This window comes from Oncorhynchus masou, chromosome 3, assembly GCF_036934945.1.
Source record: "Oncorhynchus masou masou isolate Uvic2021 chromosome 3, UVic_Omas_1.1, whole genome shotgun sequence".
NCBI lineage: Eukaryota > Metazoa > Chordata > Actinopteri > Salmoniformes > Salmonidae > Oncorhynchus > Oncorhynchus masou.
Genome location: NC_088214.1, coordinates 43,376,113 through 43,394,133, shown reverse-complemented (window position 1 = coordinate 43,394,133; position 18,021 = coordinate 43,376,113). Strand labels below are relative to the sequence as shown.

General features: G+C 42.7%; 1 protein-coding gene across 25 annotated transcripts in view; it reads left to right on the top strand.

The window, feature by feature from the left end:
- Nucleotides 1-4,343: 4,343 nt before the first annotated feature.
- kif1ab (kinesin family member 1Ab) overlaps nucleotides 4,344-18,021 on the top strand; it is a 59,980-nt gene continuing 46,302 nt past the window's right edge. For 10 of the 25 annotated variants that reach the window (XM_064941850.1, XM_064941841.1, XM_064941786.1 and 7 more), the window contains exons 1-12: nucleotides 4,345-4,718; nucleotides 10,118-10,306; nucleotides 12,590-12,663; nucleotides 12,785-12,967; nucleotides 13,508-13,576; nucleotides 14,211-14,389; nucleotides 14,543-14,654; nucleotides 15,262-15,339; nucleotides 15,549-15,614; nucleotides 15,724-15,741; nucleotides 15,920-15,998; nucleotides 16,545-16,623. In XM_064941850.1, coding sequence (XP_064797922.1) covers nucleotides 10,201-10,306; nucleotides 12,590-12,663; nucleotides 12,785-12,967; nucleotides 13,508-13,576; nucleotides 14,211-14,389; nucleotides 14,543-14,654; nucleotides 15,262-15,339; nucleotides 15,549-15,614; nucleotides 15,724-15,741; nucleotides 15,920-15,998; nucleotides 16,545-16,623 — 1,043 coding nt within the window. In that variant the 5' untranslated portion in view covers nucleotides 4,345-4,718; nucleotides 10,118-10,200. Of the gene's footprint in view, nucleotides 4,719-4,960; nucleotides 5,138-10,117; nucleotides 10,307-12,589; nucleotides 12,664-12,784; nucleotides 12,968-13,507; nucleotides 13,577-14,210; nucleotides 14,390-14,542; nucleotides 14,655-15,261; nucleotides 15,340-15,548; nucleotides 15,615-15,723; nucleotides 15,742-15,919; nucleotides 15,999-16,544; nucleotides 16,624-18,021 lie in introns of those variants that run through there. The other 15 variants (XM_064941884.1, XM_064941857.1, XM_064941893.1 and 12 more) reach the window with 5 other exon arrangements.

Below are 18,021 nucleotides of genomic sequence, written 5' to 3'. Positions count from 1 at the left end.
ACTAGGAAATGGCTTCAAAAAGACCCTCCCACAGTGACACAATGGATAGACATTGTAGAAGAAATACACCGCATGGAGCGTATGACCTTTGCTTTAAGAACTCAACAGGAGAGAGGTCAAGAATACTGGGAAAAATGGGTTTACTTGGAAAAGGTCTAATTCAAAGATGTCAATGTAACTAATATGATGGTATGATGATGAAGGTATAAAGTGCACTGTAACTGCCAGATCTTTTTTTGTTGTTCTTTTATTTGACTTTATTTGTACTTTCTTTGTGTTCCTACAATAAAAACTAAGTATATAAAAAACAAACATTTTAAAAGCTCGCCCTCCATTTGGAAAATCTGACCGTAATTCTATCCTCCTGATTCCTGCGTACAAGCAAAAACTAAAGCAGGAAGTACCAGTGACTCGCTCGAAATGGACGTCATCAGATGACGTGGATGCTACGCTTCAGGACTGTTTTGCTAGCACAGACTGGAATATGTTCTCTGATTCATCCAATGGCATTGAGGAGTATACCAACTCAGCCACCAGCTTCATCAATAAGTGCATCAACGACATCGTCCCCACAGTGACCGTACGTACATATCCCAACCAGAAGCCATGGATCACAGGCAACATCCACACCGAACTAGAGGCTCGAGCTGCTGTAACGGATGTGAAACGGCTAGCTTAGTTAGCGGTGCGCGCTAAATAGCGTTTCAATCAGGGACGTCACTTTTGTGGGTGGGTAACGATGCTTCGTGGGTAACGATGCTTCGTGGGTGTCAGTTGTTGATGTGTGCAGAGGGTCCCTGGTTCGCGCCCGGGTATGAGCGAGGGGATGGTCTAAAGTTAGTACTGTTACACTGCCACTTTCAAGGAGCGGGACACTAATTGGGATGCTTATAAGAAATCACACTATCCCCTCCGACAAACAATTTAACAGGCAAAGCATCAATACAGGACTAAGATTGAATCCTACTACACTGGCTCTGACGCTTGTCAGATGTGGCAGGGCTTGCAAACTATTGCAAACTACAAAGGGAAACACAGCCGCGAGCTGCCCAGTGACGCGAGCCTACCAGACGAGCTAAATGCCTTTTATACTCGCTTCGAGGCAAGCAGCACTGAAGCATGCATGAGAGCACCAGCTGTTCCAGACGACTGTGTGATCACGCTCTCCGTAGCCGATGTGTGCAAGACCTTTAAACAGGTTAACATTCACAAGGCCGCGGGCCAGACGGGTTACCAGGACGTGTACTCAGAGCATGCGCGGACCAACTGGCAAGTGTCTTCACTGACATTTTCCACGTCTCCCTGACCGAGTCTGTAATACCTACATGTTTCAAGCATACCACCATAGTCCCTGTGCCCAAGAAACCAAAGGTAACATGTCTAAATGACTACTGCCCCGTAGCACTCACATCGGTAGCCATGAAGTGCTTTGAAAGGCTGGTCATGGCTCACATCAACACCATCATCCCAGAAACCATAGACCCACTCCAATTGGCATTCCGCCCCAACATTCTCAATCCCCTCCTGTCTCAGCCTCCAGTATTTATGCTGCAGTAGTTTATGTGTCGGGGGGCTAGGGTCAGTTTGTTATATCTGGAGTACTTCTCCTGTCCTATTCGGTGTCCTGTGTGAATTTAAGTGTGCTCTCTCATTCTCTCTTTCTTTCTCTCTCTCGGAGGACCTGAGCCCTAGGACCATGCCTCAGGACTACCTGACATGATGACTCCTTGCTGTCCCCAGTCCACCTGGCCGTGCTGCTGCTCCAGTTTCAACTGTTCTACCTTATTATTATTGGACCATGCTGGTCATTTATGAACATTTGAACATTTTGGCCATGTTCTGTTATAATCTCCACCCGGCACAGCCAGAAGAGGACTGGCCACCCCACATAGCCTGGTTCCTCTCTAGGTTTCTTCCTAGGTTTTGGCCTTTCTAGAGAGTTTTTCCTAGCCACCGTGCTTCTACACCTGCATTGCTTGCTGTTTGGGGTTTTAGGCTGGGTTTCTGTACAGCACTTTGAGATATCAGCTGATGTACGAAGGGCTATATAAATAAATTTGAATTGATTTGAATCGCACACCACAATGCCCTTGCACACCACAATGCCCTTGCACACATGGACAAAAGGAACACATATGTGAGAATGCTGTTCATTGACTACAGCTCAGCGTTCAACACCATAGCGACCACAAACCTCATCACTAAGCTAAGGACCCTGGGACTAAAAACCTCCCTTTGCAACTGGATCCTGGACTTCCTAACGGGCCTCACCCGTGGTCGTATGGATAGGAAGCAACACATCTGCCAAACTGATCCTTAATATGGGGGCCTCTCAGGGGTGTGTGCTTAGTCCCCTCCTGTACTTCCTGTTCACCCACAACTGGACCACCATCATTAAGTTTGCTGACAACACAACAGTGGTATCCTGATCAACGACAACGATGATACAGCCAATAGGGAGAAGGTCAGAGACCTGGCAGTGTGGTGCCAGGACAACAACCTCTCCCTCAACGTGAGCAAGACAAATTAGATGATCGTGGACTACAGGAAAAGGCGTGCCGAACTCGCCCCCATTCACATCGACGGGGCTGTAGTGGAGCAGGTCGAGAGTTTCAAGTTCCTTGGTGTCCACATCATCAACAAACTATCATGATCCAAACACACCAACACAGTTGTGAAGAGGGCACAACAACACATTTTCCCCTCAGGAGATTGAAACGATTTGGCATGGGTCCCCAGATCCTCAAAAAGTTGTACAGCTGCACCATCGAGAGCATCCTGACCAGTTGCATCAACGCCTGGTATGGCAACTGCTCGGCACCCGAACGTAAGGCGCTACAGAGGGTAGTCCGTATGGCCCAGTACATAACTGGGGCCAAGCTTCCTGCCATCGAGGACCTATATACTAGGCGGTGTCAGAGGAAGGCCCAAAAAATGGTCAGACTCCAGTCACCCAAGTCATAGACTGTTCTCTCTGCTTCCACATGGCTAGCGTTATCGGAGTGCCAAGTCTACGCCCAAAAGGCTCCTTAACAGCTACTACCCCCAAGCCATATGACTGCTGAACAATTAATCAAATGGCCACCTGGACTATTTACATTGACACCCCCCTTTGTTTTTACACTGCTGCTACTTGCTGTTTATCATCTATGCAAAGTCACTTTACCTCTACCTACATGTACAAATTACCTCGACTAACCTGTACCCCCTCACATTAACTCGGTACTGGTACCCCCTGTATATAGCCTCGGTATTGTTATTTTATTGTGCTATTTTGATTTGATTTGATTATCTACGCCGGCTTTATGTAATAGTGACAGCTGTCCAGCAGATGGCGTCAAAACATTGAGCTTCTACTACCCTCCTCAGTATTTTTATTTTTATTATTCTTATTTTTAAATTTTAACCTTCATTTAACTAGGCAAGTCAGTTAAGAACAAATTCTTATTTACAATGACAGCCTACACCGGCCAAACCCGGACGACGCTGGGCCAATTGTGCGCCACACCTACGGGACTCTCAAACACGGCCGGTTGTGATTCAGCCTCTATGACCGGGCTTTGATAGAGAATATGATCAAGGATACTGTCTATTCAAAATGATGACTTATTAAGTTGATTTGAGAAAGAGCTTCATTAGAATATCTCGGAAGAGAACTACAGTGTCTTGAAAGGAGGAAGATCCCATGAATATATTTACTTCACAGAGATCACTCACGGAAATACAAATACAAGGAATTACATGGTGACTTCCTAGAACATTTAGAACATATCTCTGCTCTCGACTCTGTAATAGCGCTGCAGTCCAGTGTAATAACACAGATCCTTTGTGTCACGAGACAAAGAAACCATATTTGCCAGAAACAATGACCCAAATTGTTGACTCGTGTCCACACAGCTGAATACTTGAACTCAAACAACAAAGACTTCATTCACTGAACAGCCAGTGGATGCATGTTTGGTGTGGTACTGTATGTGTACATGCATTGACACCGGTATAGAATTACAACGTTACTCTCTACTGTTTAGCTTAGTGAGACACCAATGAGATCTACCCCACCTCAAAGTACTGTATCTGTTCTTTGTATCATGGCGGCAACACATGGATCCCTAGCCATTTCCTATCCATCCCAGCCTTTTCATTCCCTGTTTGCTCTCTCCCTCAGTTTCCCGCTCCCTCCTCTGTGTTGCATCACTGGGTTCTATTATTTCATCCCCCCCATTATATTACACTGTATTGATGTGTGATATTGTTATTATTGTTGCAATACATTTTTTTCTTCTTCTTAAATAACTGCTCTACTGCCTGCTCCCACTACGATGATGCCGATGTCATCACTGACTCCCAGCAGCCTTGGCTGAGGCACCTGAGCCATTTTTACTGTGGACCAACCAAAGGTCGTTCTCTTCTGAGCTCGCCTCCTGCATCCATCGAGCTCTAGCCTAATTCCTCTCCTCTCTCCTCCCTGTCTACTCCCCTACCCTACCAACCCATGTCTGGCTTGCTGGCAGACAGACTGACGCGCTACTGTGTACCAGGCCCTGTTAGAAACCATTCACCCATAGCCCTGACTGGGGTGGTCTAGCTGTGTCTCTTTCTATTGCTCGGGGCGGATACTCCCTGCATGGATACACCGAGGGAGGCTGTTAGCTGATATCGACGGGAGGAAAACATATCAAGGAGGAACCCACTGCTGTCGTCGAATTCGAGGTGGTTAGGTAAAACGATTTAGACGTGTTCTTTTCTGATGAGATGTTGTTTTTTGATCATGGCCTTGGGTTGACGCAGTGGGGAACCAAGGGTGGTGCTCCGCTCTTTCTCAGGGTTGAAACAATTGTTTTTACAGGTTTACAGAATAACCGTGTCAATAGCCTATTTAATTCAATCTGATTCACAGTCAAAACAAACAACTACATCTGATAATCCTGAATTTGCTAACGTGTCGCAGGGATGAATTTATGGGCGGATGAATTCAATGACATCGATATTTACAGTGGGCGAATAGCATAGCACCAAATGGAGTGATGGCCAGTAGTGCGTTTGCATTGAGGTGCGGCAGCGCAAGATGTTGGAGAAGACAATATTTACGTTATGAATTTTCGGTCTTTTCGAGTGTAAACAGAAAACCACGAACTAGGTCGGTGCATAATATTTGTCAATTATGTAATTTATGTACTTATTACATTTTTTGTTGTTGTTGCGGGCTGTATGTTTTGTGATGCTGGCAAAAATATGTGTTCTGACGGTGTGCACATGAAAGATATGACTGGGGAGATTTTTCGCAACCACATTGTGTTGATAGCCTATTGCTTTCTGTAGAATCAAGGAAATCATGAAACGTAACAAGCCAAACTATTTTGTAATTGATGGGACATTATTTGGTCAATAGGCCTACCGACGCAGGCCCTAATTAGGCTACATATTGGCATTGTCAGCTGCTGCGTTGTAGACGAAAATATTTAAATACCCATCGAGAATGAAAAGAAATAAGAGCAGTGATCGATTGTACAGATAGCCACGCTAGTTTGCCCTCATGTTGGTGCTAGCAAGCAGGCTATGTAGTGCTACACATTGCTTTAAATTGACAAATGAAAATACTGTATTAAAATACTGTATTACCTATTTTCTGTATCTACAGCAGCATACTGTGAATTATGATGTATTGTGGGAAAATGTGGTTTGCAAAATAATCTCTGTCTCATTAACATATTTTGAGGTGCGCCTTGTAAAAGGCTATATTTTCTTGCACCCATTTGTTAGAATGCTGTACCCTACCTAATACAGTAGTCTACATACCAATATATACAAATATGTATATTTTTGTTCTGTATATCTACAGTAACACACTGGCTACTGTACTGTTAGATATGTACTGAAACACAGTACCACCCACATAATACAGTGACAAACTGTTTTGTGAATTTAAAAACCTTTCCCTGTAAATCTACAGTAATATACTGTAATTCAGTACTCCCCCAACATAATATTGTACCATACTGTAATTTTGGAGTGCCAAAAGCATTTTTCGGGTTCATGGTATTGTTGTGGCCCATTAACACATTTCAATAATGTGCCCGCAATTTGGGGTATTCCTGCATGTGGGCATTCCCCCTCAAGCATTCCATTGATTCCTTCATGAACAGCCCCTCGCTAGCACCGTAGGCTGGGGTGACACTGTGTAGCTAGCTAGTTAACTAGCTTTACTTGCTCGTTAGGGACATGGTGTTCTAACAAGCTAACTTTGCTCGTTAGGGACACCATGTGCTAGCTAGCTAGTTAGTTAGCTAGCGAGCACACGGTGTCGCCACCGCCTCCCGGACTTCCAGACTAGCTGGCTAAGCTAGCACACAGTGTCCTTCGCTCTCTCCTGTTGAACACCTGCCCCTGCCGTCATTAACAGAACTGCGAGAAAACAGCGCCCCGACAGGCGAGGACAAAGGACACTGTCTACTGGTGTATGGTTAGCTAACTACCGTTGTCGCCCCTTCCCCTTCTTCTCTGGGGTTTATCGGCATCCAACGTTATTGTGCATTAACGCCACCTACTGCCCAAAGTCTCCCGCCTGTCCTAGCTTAAAAATGTAACGTTATACAGTGCATTCGGAAAGTATTTAGACCGCTTGACTCTTTCTACATTTTGTTACGTTACAGCCTTATTCTAAAATGGATTCAATTGTTTTTTCTCCTCATCAATCTACACACAGTATCCCATAATGACAAAGCAAAAACTGGTTTTTAGGAATCCTTCTAATTTATATAAAAAAATAAATATCACATTTACATAAGTATTCATACCCTTTACTCAGTACTTTGTTGTAGCACCTTGGCAGCGATTACAGCCTCAAGCTTCTTGGGTATGACATTACAAGCTTGGCACACCTGTATTTGGGGAGTTTCTCCCATTCTTCTCGGCAGGTCCTGTCAGGTTGGATGGAGAGCGTCGCTGCACAGCTATTTTCAGGTCTTTCCAGAGATGTTCGATCGCGTTCAAGTCCGGGCTCTGGCTGGGCCACTCAAGGACATTCAGAGACTTGTCCCGAAGCCACTCCAGCATTGTCTTGGCTGTTTGCTTAGGGTCATTGTCATGATGAAAGGTGAACCTTCACCCCATTTTGAGGTCCTGAGCGCTCTAGAGCAGATATTCATCAAGGATCTTTCTGTACTTTGCTCAGTTCATCATTCCCTCGATCCTGACTAGTTTCCCAGTCCCTGCCGCTGAAAAACATGCTTCACCGTAGGGATGGTGCCAGGTTTCCTCCAGACGTGACACTTGGCATTCAGGCTAAAGAGCTCAATCTTGGTTTCATGAGACCAGAGAATCGTGTTTCTCATGGTCTAACGGCCCTTTAGGTGCCTTTTGGCAAACTCCAAGCAGGCTGTCATGTGTTGTTTACTTGGGAGTGTTTTCCGTGTCGCCACTCTACAATAAAGGTCAGATTGGTGGAGTGCTGCAGAGATGGTTGTCCTTATGGAAGGTTCTCCCATCTCCACATAGGAACTCTGTCAGAGTGACCATCAGGTTCTTGGTCACCCTCCCTGACCAAGGCCCTTCTCCACCAATTGCTCAGGTTGGCCGGGCGGCCAGCCCCTGGAGAGTCTTGGTAGTTCCAAACTTCTTCCATTTAAGATTGGTGGAGGCCACTATGTTGTTGGGGACCTTCAATTCTGCAGACATTTTTTCCTGCCCTTCCCCAGATCTGTGCCTTGACACAATCCTGTCTCTACGGACAATTCTTTCGACCGCATGGCTTGGTTTTTGCTCTTTGCTCTGACATGCACTGTCAACTGTGGAACCTTATATAGGCAAATCATGTCCAATCAATTTAATTTACCACATGTGGACTCCAATCAAGTTGTAGAAACAGCTCAAGAACAATCAATGAAAGCAGGATGCACCAGAGCTCAATTTTGAGTTTCCTAGCAAAGGGTCTTAATACTTATGTAAATAAGGTATTTCTGTTTTTATTTTTAATAAATTAGCAAAAAGAATCTAAAAAACATTTTTTGCTTAGTTATTGTGGGGTTGTGTGTGTAGATTGATGAGGGAAAAAATATTTAATCCATTTTAGAGTAAGACTGTAAAGTAACAAAATGTGGAAAAAGGGAAGGGGTCTGAATACTTTCCGAATACACTGTAAGTACAAAGAGAGGTTCCTGAAGATGCAGGAATGCCCACATGCCGGAACTCCCCAAAATTGCAGTCCACAATTTGCACTCTTTTCACAAATTTGGAGGTATACCTTGTAAGAGGCTATACTTGTTTCACCCGTTAGTGAGAGTGCTGTACCAATGTAAATGAGATGTGTTTGCTCATTTTTACTGGACTGTATATAATCACTATATGACAAATGTTTCTATCCCTTTGCCATGTTTGTGAGTTTAGTGTTTGTTGTTCATTTCTGATTGTCTAGTTCACTTGCTTTCGTAGGCTACGTCTGAATACTATATTGTCAAATTTCCAGAGCAGATAATATTTCACTTATAAACATAATACATGTATCATAACCATTGCAAAATAAATTCCTCACCTTTTATGGCCACGATGAGTTCATAGTCCCCAAGTAGCCATACAACAAATTATTGTGCGCATCTCTCATTGTGCCTATTCGATATTATAATTTCACATTTTTATGTCCGAAAGAGAGTGCGGTTTACATACAGTAGAATTTCACAGGTGAACAGACAGTTGATCTTTTGCATTGATGTGTGTAGGCTACAACTGTATGTGGGCCTACAGTAGGCTAGTTTAGATTAGAAAGAAAATAAAATGTTTCAAAATTCGCAGACAGTGCAGCATATTTAGGTTCACGAAAAAGTAAATACAAAACGATATTGAATTCAAACAATCTGTTTACAGGTTCACAACAATGTGCACTTGTTTTTGTCTTTCAGAAACGGTCAGATACAGCAAATGTCATTGCAAAAGAAAACATTCTGCCAACACTTCTAAAGACATTTGATCAAGTTCGCCATGCAATGCAATTTCCTGAGATACAGTCTTGGCCTAATTCCAATTCCTCCCCAGTATACAGAAAATAAGGGTGTTATTGTCACTATTATTTGCGGAGGGATAGGATTCTACTAAGAACCGCTTTGATCAGAAGAACCCTTTTTGGAAAACTACCTAGAACCTTTAACATCATATGAACAGTTTTTGGAAGTCTTTGATGATTCCTTGGAAGGCAAGAAGTGTTCTACAAAGACCCATATATAATTTTTCCCAGCATGCTCTATTGCAGGTAGCTGTTCAGAATTGTTTGTTTTACTGTAATATCTGTGTTTTTGCATGTACATTGATTGATTGATACATTTTATGTTACACAAATATAAATAACATACAGTTTTCTAAACGAATCCACTCTGTTAGTAATTGGATTTATGGCACCCGTTACTGAGATGGTTGAGACAGTTTAGATGTTTGAGGTAGTCTCAATGTTCCATCTTCCCTGCCTTGGCAGTCCAGAATGCAGGTTGGGGGTGATTAACAATTCCACTTGTTGGATATCCTAACTCTGGCTGGATTGCAGTAAGAATTACACATCACTGTATAGGCCAACATTGTAAACCAGGAGATTCTTAACATCACCTGTGTTAGGATAAAACTTGGCCCTTAAAGAAAGGTCTTCTGATACAGTAAATATTATGTATTGTTATAAGAAGGCTGATGGGCTCTATACATTCATAAAAAGTGTTCTCGTTAGAACCCTTCGTAGATGGCTTAGGAAGAACCTTTAGATGATAAAATTGTTCATGGTAGAACCATTCATAGACGACTAGGCAGAACCATATTTTATGCATGAGGTTCCCTGAAAAACCCTACATAGAGGGTTCTGGATAGAACCCTCTGCAAAGGGTTCTACCCAGCACCAAAAAGTGTTCCCCTATGGGGACAAACTGAAGAACCCTGTATGGTTCTACTTGGCACCTTTTTTTCTAAGAGTGTATAATGCTCGTTCACAGTTTCACGACATGTATGGCGTGCGCCAAGTTTATACATCTCAATATTTTCAGAAATTGATTTGGAAAAAAAAAATATTTCTTAGATGATGGCATTACAAATTTGTTCAAATTAGAACTTCAATCAAATCACCATCTCACTATGGCTCCCCTCTCCACAGGTGTTAGGCATCTACCTGGTGACAAGCCCCTCCTGACTGAGCCCCTCTATAGTCGCGGCCGCATCCCCCCACTGACAGGCATCATGGCGGGGGCTTCAGTGAAGGTGGCCGTCCGGGTCCGTCCCTTCAACTCTCGAGAGATCGGGAAGGACAGCAAGTGCATCATCCAGATGTCAGGGAACACCACAAGTGAGTATTGCATATTTGCATGATAAGAAATGTCTATTATATTGTCATTGGTGTAAGAAAACACATGGACCTGAGGTCTTCAGCTTTGCTCTTTCGTTGTAGGTTACTTCTTGATTAACCTGGGATGGATGTTAATTGGCCCCCAAATCAGAAGGCCTATCCAGGGTTGGGCTAACACAACCAAAACAAAACATTTCTATTGAAGTATTTCAAATCTAAAATATTTTAGTTGGGCCAAGTCAACTGATGAGGAAGTGATTTGGGGTCCGCCATGCCTACGTACTGGTAGGGGAAATATTAGAGTCTATGTAGGTAATGTTCTATACTAGTAATATCTCTGGAATATGTATTGATGAATCCTTGAAAGACCTTCCATTGGGATATACAGCATTTCCAGTCTGATAACTCCAGGCAGAGATGTTCTCATCAATAATGAATGTAGTTTGATTAAATATTTACTTATATGGTCTGCTTTAGATTGGGCTTTTAGGAGACAGCCTCATATGGCATTTTAAATGGTTTTGGAGGTGCTATACATTCGATCTAACACCATCTCAAGCTTATTTTAATAAATTCATCACGTCACAACATAGACCCTTCATGGTGGATTCCGATCATCTCTACTGTTGAGAATCACTGAAACATTGCGCTTCTGCCATTTTCTGCTTGGTGCTCGGAACACATGCTTGAAAGCGACAGGATGGTGGGTAGTGAGGCGTGCAACACATGAGACAAAGGCTCCAATGAGAATTGAGAGCCTGTCTCTGTGTGTATGTGTTTGTGGGGGTGACCTCTAGAGCTTCTCATCCCTTATCACATGACCCAGAGGGTCCAAAAGGCCTCGTTGTTTCTGTCTCAGCTGAGATGCTAGGTCAGATGATATGTGTGTGTGTGTGTGTGTGTGTGTGTCATATTCTGCTTCTTTGTGCCTGTCAACGGTCTGATGAATCCCTCATTCCCACAGTCTTTAGCATGGCACAGATTTGGAATACTCAAAAATGGCTTCCTTTCCTCTTCCTGACTCATGTGAAAGTACTGGACCATTGAAAGTAATATGGAGGACGGCAAATAGCAATATCAACCATCCTCTTCAATTTCACCTTTCCAGGATGAGGAACTAGAAAATACGATAGGAAATAGTTGTCCTACCCTCTCTCTTGGATGCAACTGTCTCAGGAGGACTGAACCACATTATTTTGTTCCACACAACAAAGACTTCCAATTTGGCTGATCACATATCCCTATGAATACCTGATACACAATATATGACCCACAAACCCATTCTATTGAAGTGCATAAGTGACATCATCATGGGTCAGTCACCACTGAGGATGCTGCTGTATTAACCAGAGGAACATCATCACTATTGCATCACTGCAGTACCTACACTGAGTACACAAAACCACTCACTGTAGGTACATAGACATAGACTGACCAGGTGAATCCAAGTGAAAGCTATGATCCCTTATTGATTTTCACCTGTTACATCCTCTTCAATCAGTGTAGATGAAGTGGAGGAGACTGGTTAAAGATGGATTTTTTTAAGCCTTGCGACAATTGAGACATGGATTGTGTATGTGTGCCGTTCAGAGGGTGAACGGGCAAGACAAAATATTTAAGTGCCTTTGAACAGGGTATGGTAGTAGGTGTCAGGCGCACCGGTTTGAGTGTGTCAAGAACTGCAACGCTGCTGTTTTTTTTCACGATCAACAGTTTCCCGTGTGTATCAAGAATGGTCCACCAGGCAAAGGACATTCAGCCAACTTAACACAACTTTGGGAAGCATTGGAGTCAACATGCATCCATGTGGAACGCTTGCTTCACCTTGTAGAGTCCATGCCCTGACTAATTGAGGCTGTTCTGAGGGCAAAAGGGGGTGCAACTCAATATTAGGAAGGTGTTCCTAATGTTTTCTTCACTCAGTGTATATGGACCACAGACAGTAGCTGCTACCAGGAGCATGATCAACTTGTGAGCTTTGGCCATTCAAGCCTTCACAGAGAGGCACTTGCTCAGCTTTCCCCAAACGCCTGGCCTAATTTCAGATTCCACCAGGTTCCACCAGATTCCAGATTCCACCAATTATCCCTAAAATGATGACAATGCATTTTGCACTAATGATATCTATGTAGCCAGCCAAAGACTCTTTCTTGGTTCTATTTACATTTGGTCTGCCATAGCCAAGAACTACACAGTGTTTCACCATAGCTTACTTTCTGCTAGTTTATGGGCTTGGTCTGGGCACTTCTCTAACCTTTGTTTACTTGTTGTCTGTGCTTTTAGCAATCATAAACCCCAAACAGCCGAAGGAGAACAAGAGCTATAACTTCGACTACTCTTACTGGTCACACACAACAGTGAGTTTCACCACATACACCTGAAAGACTTGAATATCATGCAAGCCATGAGCTCTGCATTCACTCCGTAATAGCTAACTAACGGTGTATTCATACTCAAACACTGTCTTTCTCTCTGCAGCCGGAGGACATCAACTATCATTCCCAGAAGCAGGTGTACAAGGACATTGGGGAGGAGATGTTGCTGCATGCCTTTGAGGGATACAATGTTTGTATCTTTGCATATGGCCAGACTGGATCTGGGAAGAGCTACACCATGATGGGCAAGCAGGACCAGAAGGATCAGCAAGGCATCATCCCTCTGGTAATCTGGATGGCTGGATGGATGGAATGATGGATGGGTGGGTGGGTGGGTTGATGAATGGGTGGGTGGGTGGAAGTGTGATGGGTGGAAGTGTGGATGGGTTAATGGCGGAAGAGTGGATGGTTGGATGGATGGAAGGGTGGATGGATGGAAGGGTGGGTGGAAGGGTGAAGGATGGAAGGGTGGATGGATGAATGAATGACAAAATTTAGTTAAACATCGTATAATGTAAAGTTACTTCATCACGTCAGATACTGGATATTTGGAAACCCATTTAGTTTTATGCCAAAAACATCAAAGCCTTTTATTGATAATACATATGCTGTGTTCATATCAGGGTTGGGGTAAATTCCATTTAAATTCCAGTCAATTCAGAAACTCAAACAAATTCCAATTCCACATTTTCCTAATTGAAAAGCATTGCAGATCATTGGAATTTCAGTGTACTTCTTTAATTGGATAAAATTGAAATGGAATTGACCCCAACCCTGGTTCATAGCCGAGTCTAACAATGCTCCTCCCATGTTCTCTGTCTGCCAGCTGTGTGAGGACCTTTTCACCAAGATAAGTGACAGCAATAAGGAAAACAGCTTGTCCTACTCCGTGGAGGTGAGTGCTCCCTCTAGTGGTTTGAGAATGAGCTTCTATACAGGACAGGCCTACTGCTTATCAGTGGGGTAGAGCTTTTACCTCCTGGGTGATACATACTGAACAAAAATCTAAAGTGTTTGTCCCATTTTTAATGAGATCAAATCAAAGATCCCAGAAAAGATCCCGTACTGTGTGCACAAATTTGTTTACATCCCTGTTAGTGAGCATTTCTCCTTTGACAAGATAATCCATCCACCTGACAGGTGTGGCATATCAAGAAGCTGATTAAACAGCATGATCATTACACAGGTACACCTTGTACTGGGGACAATAAAAGGCCACTCTCTAAAATGTGCAGTTTTGTCACACAACACAATGCCACAGATGTCTCAATTGACATGCTGACTGCAGGAATGTCCAACAGAGCTGTTGCCAGATAATTTTATGTTTATTTCTCTACCATAAGCCTCCTCCAATGTCGTTTTAGTGTACATTTCTGAGTTAAATGCACATCATTCATTTTGCTGTGCATATGACAAGAGTTCAGATAAGAGTGTCTTCTCTGCCCCAAGGTGGTGTTGCTCAATAGACATTTGATTGGCACTTAGTTATCTTGATTGGCACTTCTATAGAGTATTGACGTCCTCCACAGGTGAGCTACATGGAGATCTACTGTGAGCGCGTGCGGGACCTGCTGAACCCGAAGAACAAGGGGAACCTGCGTGTGAGAGAGCACCCCTTGATGGGGCCCTACGTGGAGGACCTGTCCAAGCTGGCCGTTACCTCCTACAATGACATCCAGGACCTCATGGAGTCTGGCAACAAGGCCAGGTAAATGGGAAGGATGATGGATGGATGGGTGGGTCGGTCGGTGGATGTGGGGGGTGGATGGACTGGATAGATGGATAAATAGGTGGATGGATGAATGAATGGATGGATGAGAGATGGATGGATGTCATAAGGTTAAATTCTTTCTTCCTTCAGGACGGTGGCAGCCACCAACATGAACGAGACCAGCAGCCGCTCTCATGCTGTCTTCAACATTATCTTCACGCAGAAGAAACACGACATGGATTCAGAAAACACATCTGAGAAGGTACTGAGCAGACTTAATAACCAGGTTCAACCTCATATTCAAGCTACTGCAATAGGTTGAGGCCATAGAGTTATAAACCCCTACAGATGTAGGATCTTAATTTGATCACTCTTGTTGCTATGAAATTTCCTGCATTGCAGGAAATGCAAATTTGTAGTGTATTCCAGGTTTCAAAGGGCTTTTAAAGTTTGTAATTTCCACACAAAATAAATCAGACATAAAGAATAATGTATTAAGCTTGACAAATTATGTCCATTGATTATAATCCACATAATAACTCACATTTCCTCTTGCTGCTGGGATTATTTTCCTGCTGTAGCAAACTGTCTCAAATTAAGATCCTTCATGATGCCTCACACCAGGGTTTTGTAAAACTTTGACCTATGCATGGTTTATAACTCTATGATTGAGGTCTATATTGCCATGCTATCTGGACATCCACTGTGTTATTGTTCATGATAACACTAATCATTACAGATAAGTCCTCAAAGAGAGTTTATTGGGGCTACCACTGTGCATTTGGAATCTGGGCATTTCCCACTGTGATACAGAGTATCAAAGCAGATTCATGCCAAAACAAATGATAACAGAGAGTTTCTTGTTGCAGGTGAGCAAGATCAGCCTGGTGGATCTGGCTGGGAGTGAGAGAGCAGACTCTACAGGAGCCAAAGGAACCAGGCTGAAGGTGAGAGGCTATTTTGGGTCAACTTTATGGGCTGAATCCGACCCCCCAGTGATATCAATGTATGAATTCCTCCGTTTCAAGTTAACATTTCAAGTTGACATGTCTATGAACTTTAGGCTCTGTTTCTCAAGATTGTGGACTGTGTCGTTTTTTGTGTTGCACGCAAGGCTTTTCGTTTGATTAAGTGTGCCCCATCTGTTCCTTTTCAGGAAGGAGCAAATATCAATAAATCTTTGACCACACTGGGTAAAGTCATCTCTGCATTAGCTGAAGTGGTGAGAGTCTATAGTTTTCAGTACACAACTCTTTGTCTGTATGGTCATTGAAGGAATTTTGGTAAGACTGCCAATTAATTAAGTTCGGTCAATTTCTTTTTCTTTCTAGGACTCAGCACCAAATAAGGTACACAAATTTCAATGACTTTTTCAATTTTATTTCTCAGAAAATATTTGGGGAAATGGTATTAAGAGATTGGGAAGTAGATGATTCACGAGCGTTTCTTCTTGTATTTCCCAACAGGTAAATGCACTTTTATTGAGACAGTATCCTTATCCTAATTGTTAAAATGAACTGTTAACAGAACAAGAAGAAGAAGAAGGTGGAGAGCCACATCCCCTATAGAGACTCAGTGCTGACCTGGCTTCTTAGAGAGAACCTGGGTACGTACTTTCCACTTACTAGCCCAGAACCTGCCGACTACGCCAATTGTAACATTCTTAGCACTGTTTGCTATTTTGTTTAATTCCCCTGCAGATGATGATTCAAAGCTTTTATTCAACTTTTCCGGCATTTCCACGGTGAACAATTCACGCGTCTATAAACATATTAGATACCCATATCCATCTCAGCAACTTACAACACAAATCCCACTGGTTTTCAAATACCTATTTGGTTGTTTCCAGGGAAAAAGATGGGCAACCAACCCCCCCCCCCATTAAATTGCAGGGGGCTGCCGCAAACAAAACATCAATAAACATAAGACATCCAAAGCACACAAGACCTGCCAACCTACCTTCTAGGCCTCCCTCACCTACCTGAGCAGCCGCGGCCCCCCTTTCCACCTACTAGCCCAGATCCTGCCGACTACGTCAAATGTAGCACTGTTTACTCTTTTGTTGAATTCCTCTGCAGATGCCCTTTAAATAATCTTTCCTCCTCTTGCCCTCATCCCCAAATGAACCTCTTTGCCCCTTTCTGTCCATTAGGAGGTAACTCTCGCACCGCCATGGTGGCAGCCCTCAGCCCTGCTGACATCAACTATGACGAGACCCTGAGCACTCTCAGGTAACAAACCAGCTCTGAGGTCAAATGCTCAGTTTAAAAAAAACTTCAAATCCATAGTTATTCTGTGACCCTACAGTACTTGTCATTCTCTGTGAGGATCAGTTTTAGTTCCAGCCACCGGCCTCCTTATAAAGTAATGCACACAAGTGTAATGACTACACACAAAAGTGGTTCTAAATAGTACAAGACAGGGGTTATTGTTGGTGCTTTATAGAACCCTTGTTTGAAGGTTCAATAAAGAACCATGCTCATCAGGTTCTAAATGGAACCTGTATGGTGCTAAAAATAACAATTTCCTAAGGTTCTATAAAGAACCATTAAACATGCATTCAAAAATGGTTGAAAACCAGCAAGTGAACGTCATTTACCAATTATTATTATTAATTATTAACTCATTGTGTATAAAATGGACAAATACAACATTGAAAAAAGTTGTTGACTGCCCATTAAATGAATGCTATTAAGTCAAAGCTAGTGATAATGGACAATGGAGAAATATTGTTATGGGACTTTCTCTGTCTGTGCAAATACAACAATCCTTTGAAATTCATATCATGATTCAATGTCTGCCTATTATCTTCTATATGTTTCACAATATCATTCAATACATGTCATTTTACTGGTATTCTAAGCATATAAACTGTAAACACATTAAAAAGTCTATGCAAATTCAGATAGAAAAGTAGTTTACTCTAAATGGGCAACTCAACCGGCTGGTAGAGATGTTTGCAAATCATTATCTATCAAAGTCTAAGTCATGCAAAGAAAAATCCTTCAATTTTGGCCTATACTGAGGCTAATCTTTTACAGAAAAATAATTTAGTAATAAGTAATAAAATAGTTTTTCTTGGTGTGCCAGTTAAAGGGTTAACAAAGGTTCTATATAGCACCATTTATTATTATTTTTTTAATTAAAAATGAAAAGCTGAAATATCTTGAGTCAGCAAGTATTCAACCCCTTTGTTATGGCAAGCCTAAATAAATCCAGGCTTAACAAGTCACATAATAATTTCGATGGACTCACTCTGTGTGCAATTATAGTGTTTAACATGATTTTTGAATGACTACCTCATCTCTGTACGCCACACATACAATTATCTCTAAGTTCCCTCAGTCGAGCAGTGAATTTCAAACACAGATTCAACCATAAATCAATAAAATGTATTTATAAAGCCCTTCTTACATCAGCTGATGTCACAAAGTGCGGTACAGTATCCCAGCCTTAAACCCCAAACAGCAAGCAATGCAGGTGTAGAAGCACGGTGGTTAGGAAAAACTCCCTAGAAAGGCCAGAGCCTAGGAAGAAACCTAGAGAGGAACCAGGCTATGATGGGTGGCCAGTCCTCTTCTGGCTGTGCCGGGTGATTATAACAGAACATGGCCAAGATGTTCAAATGT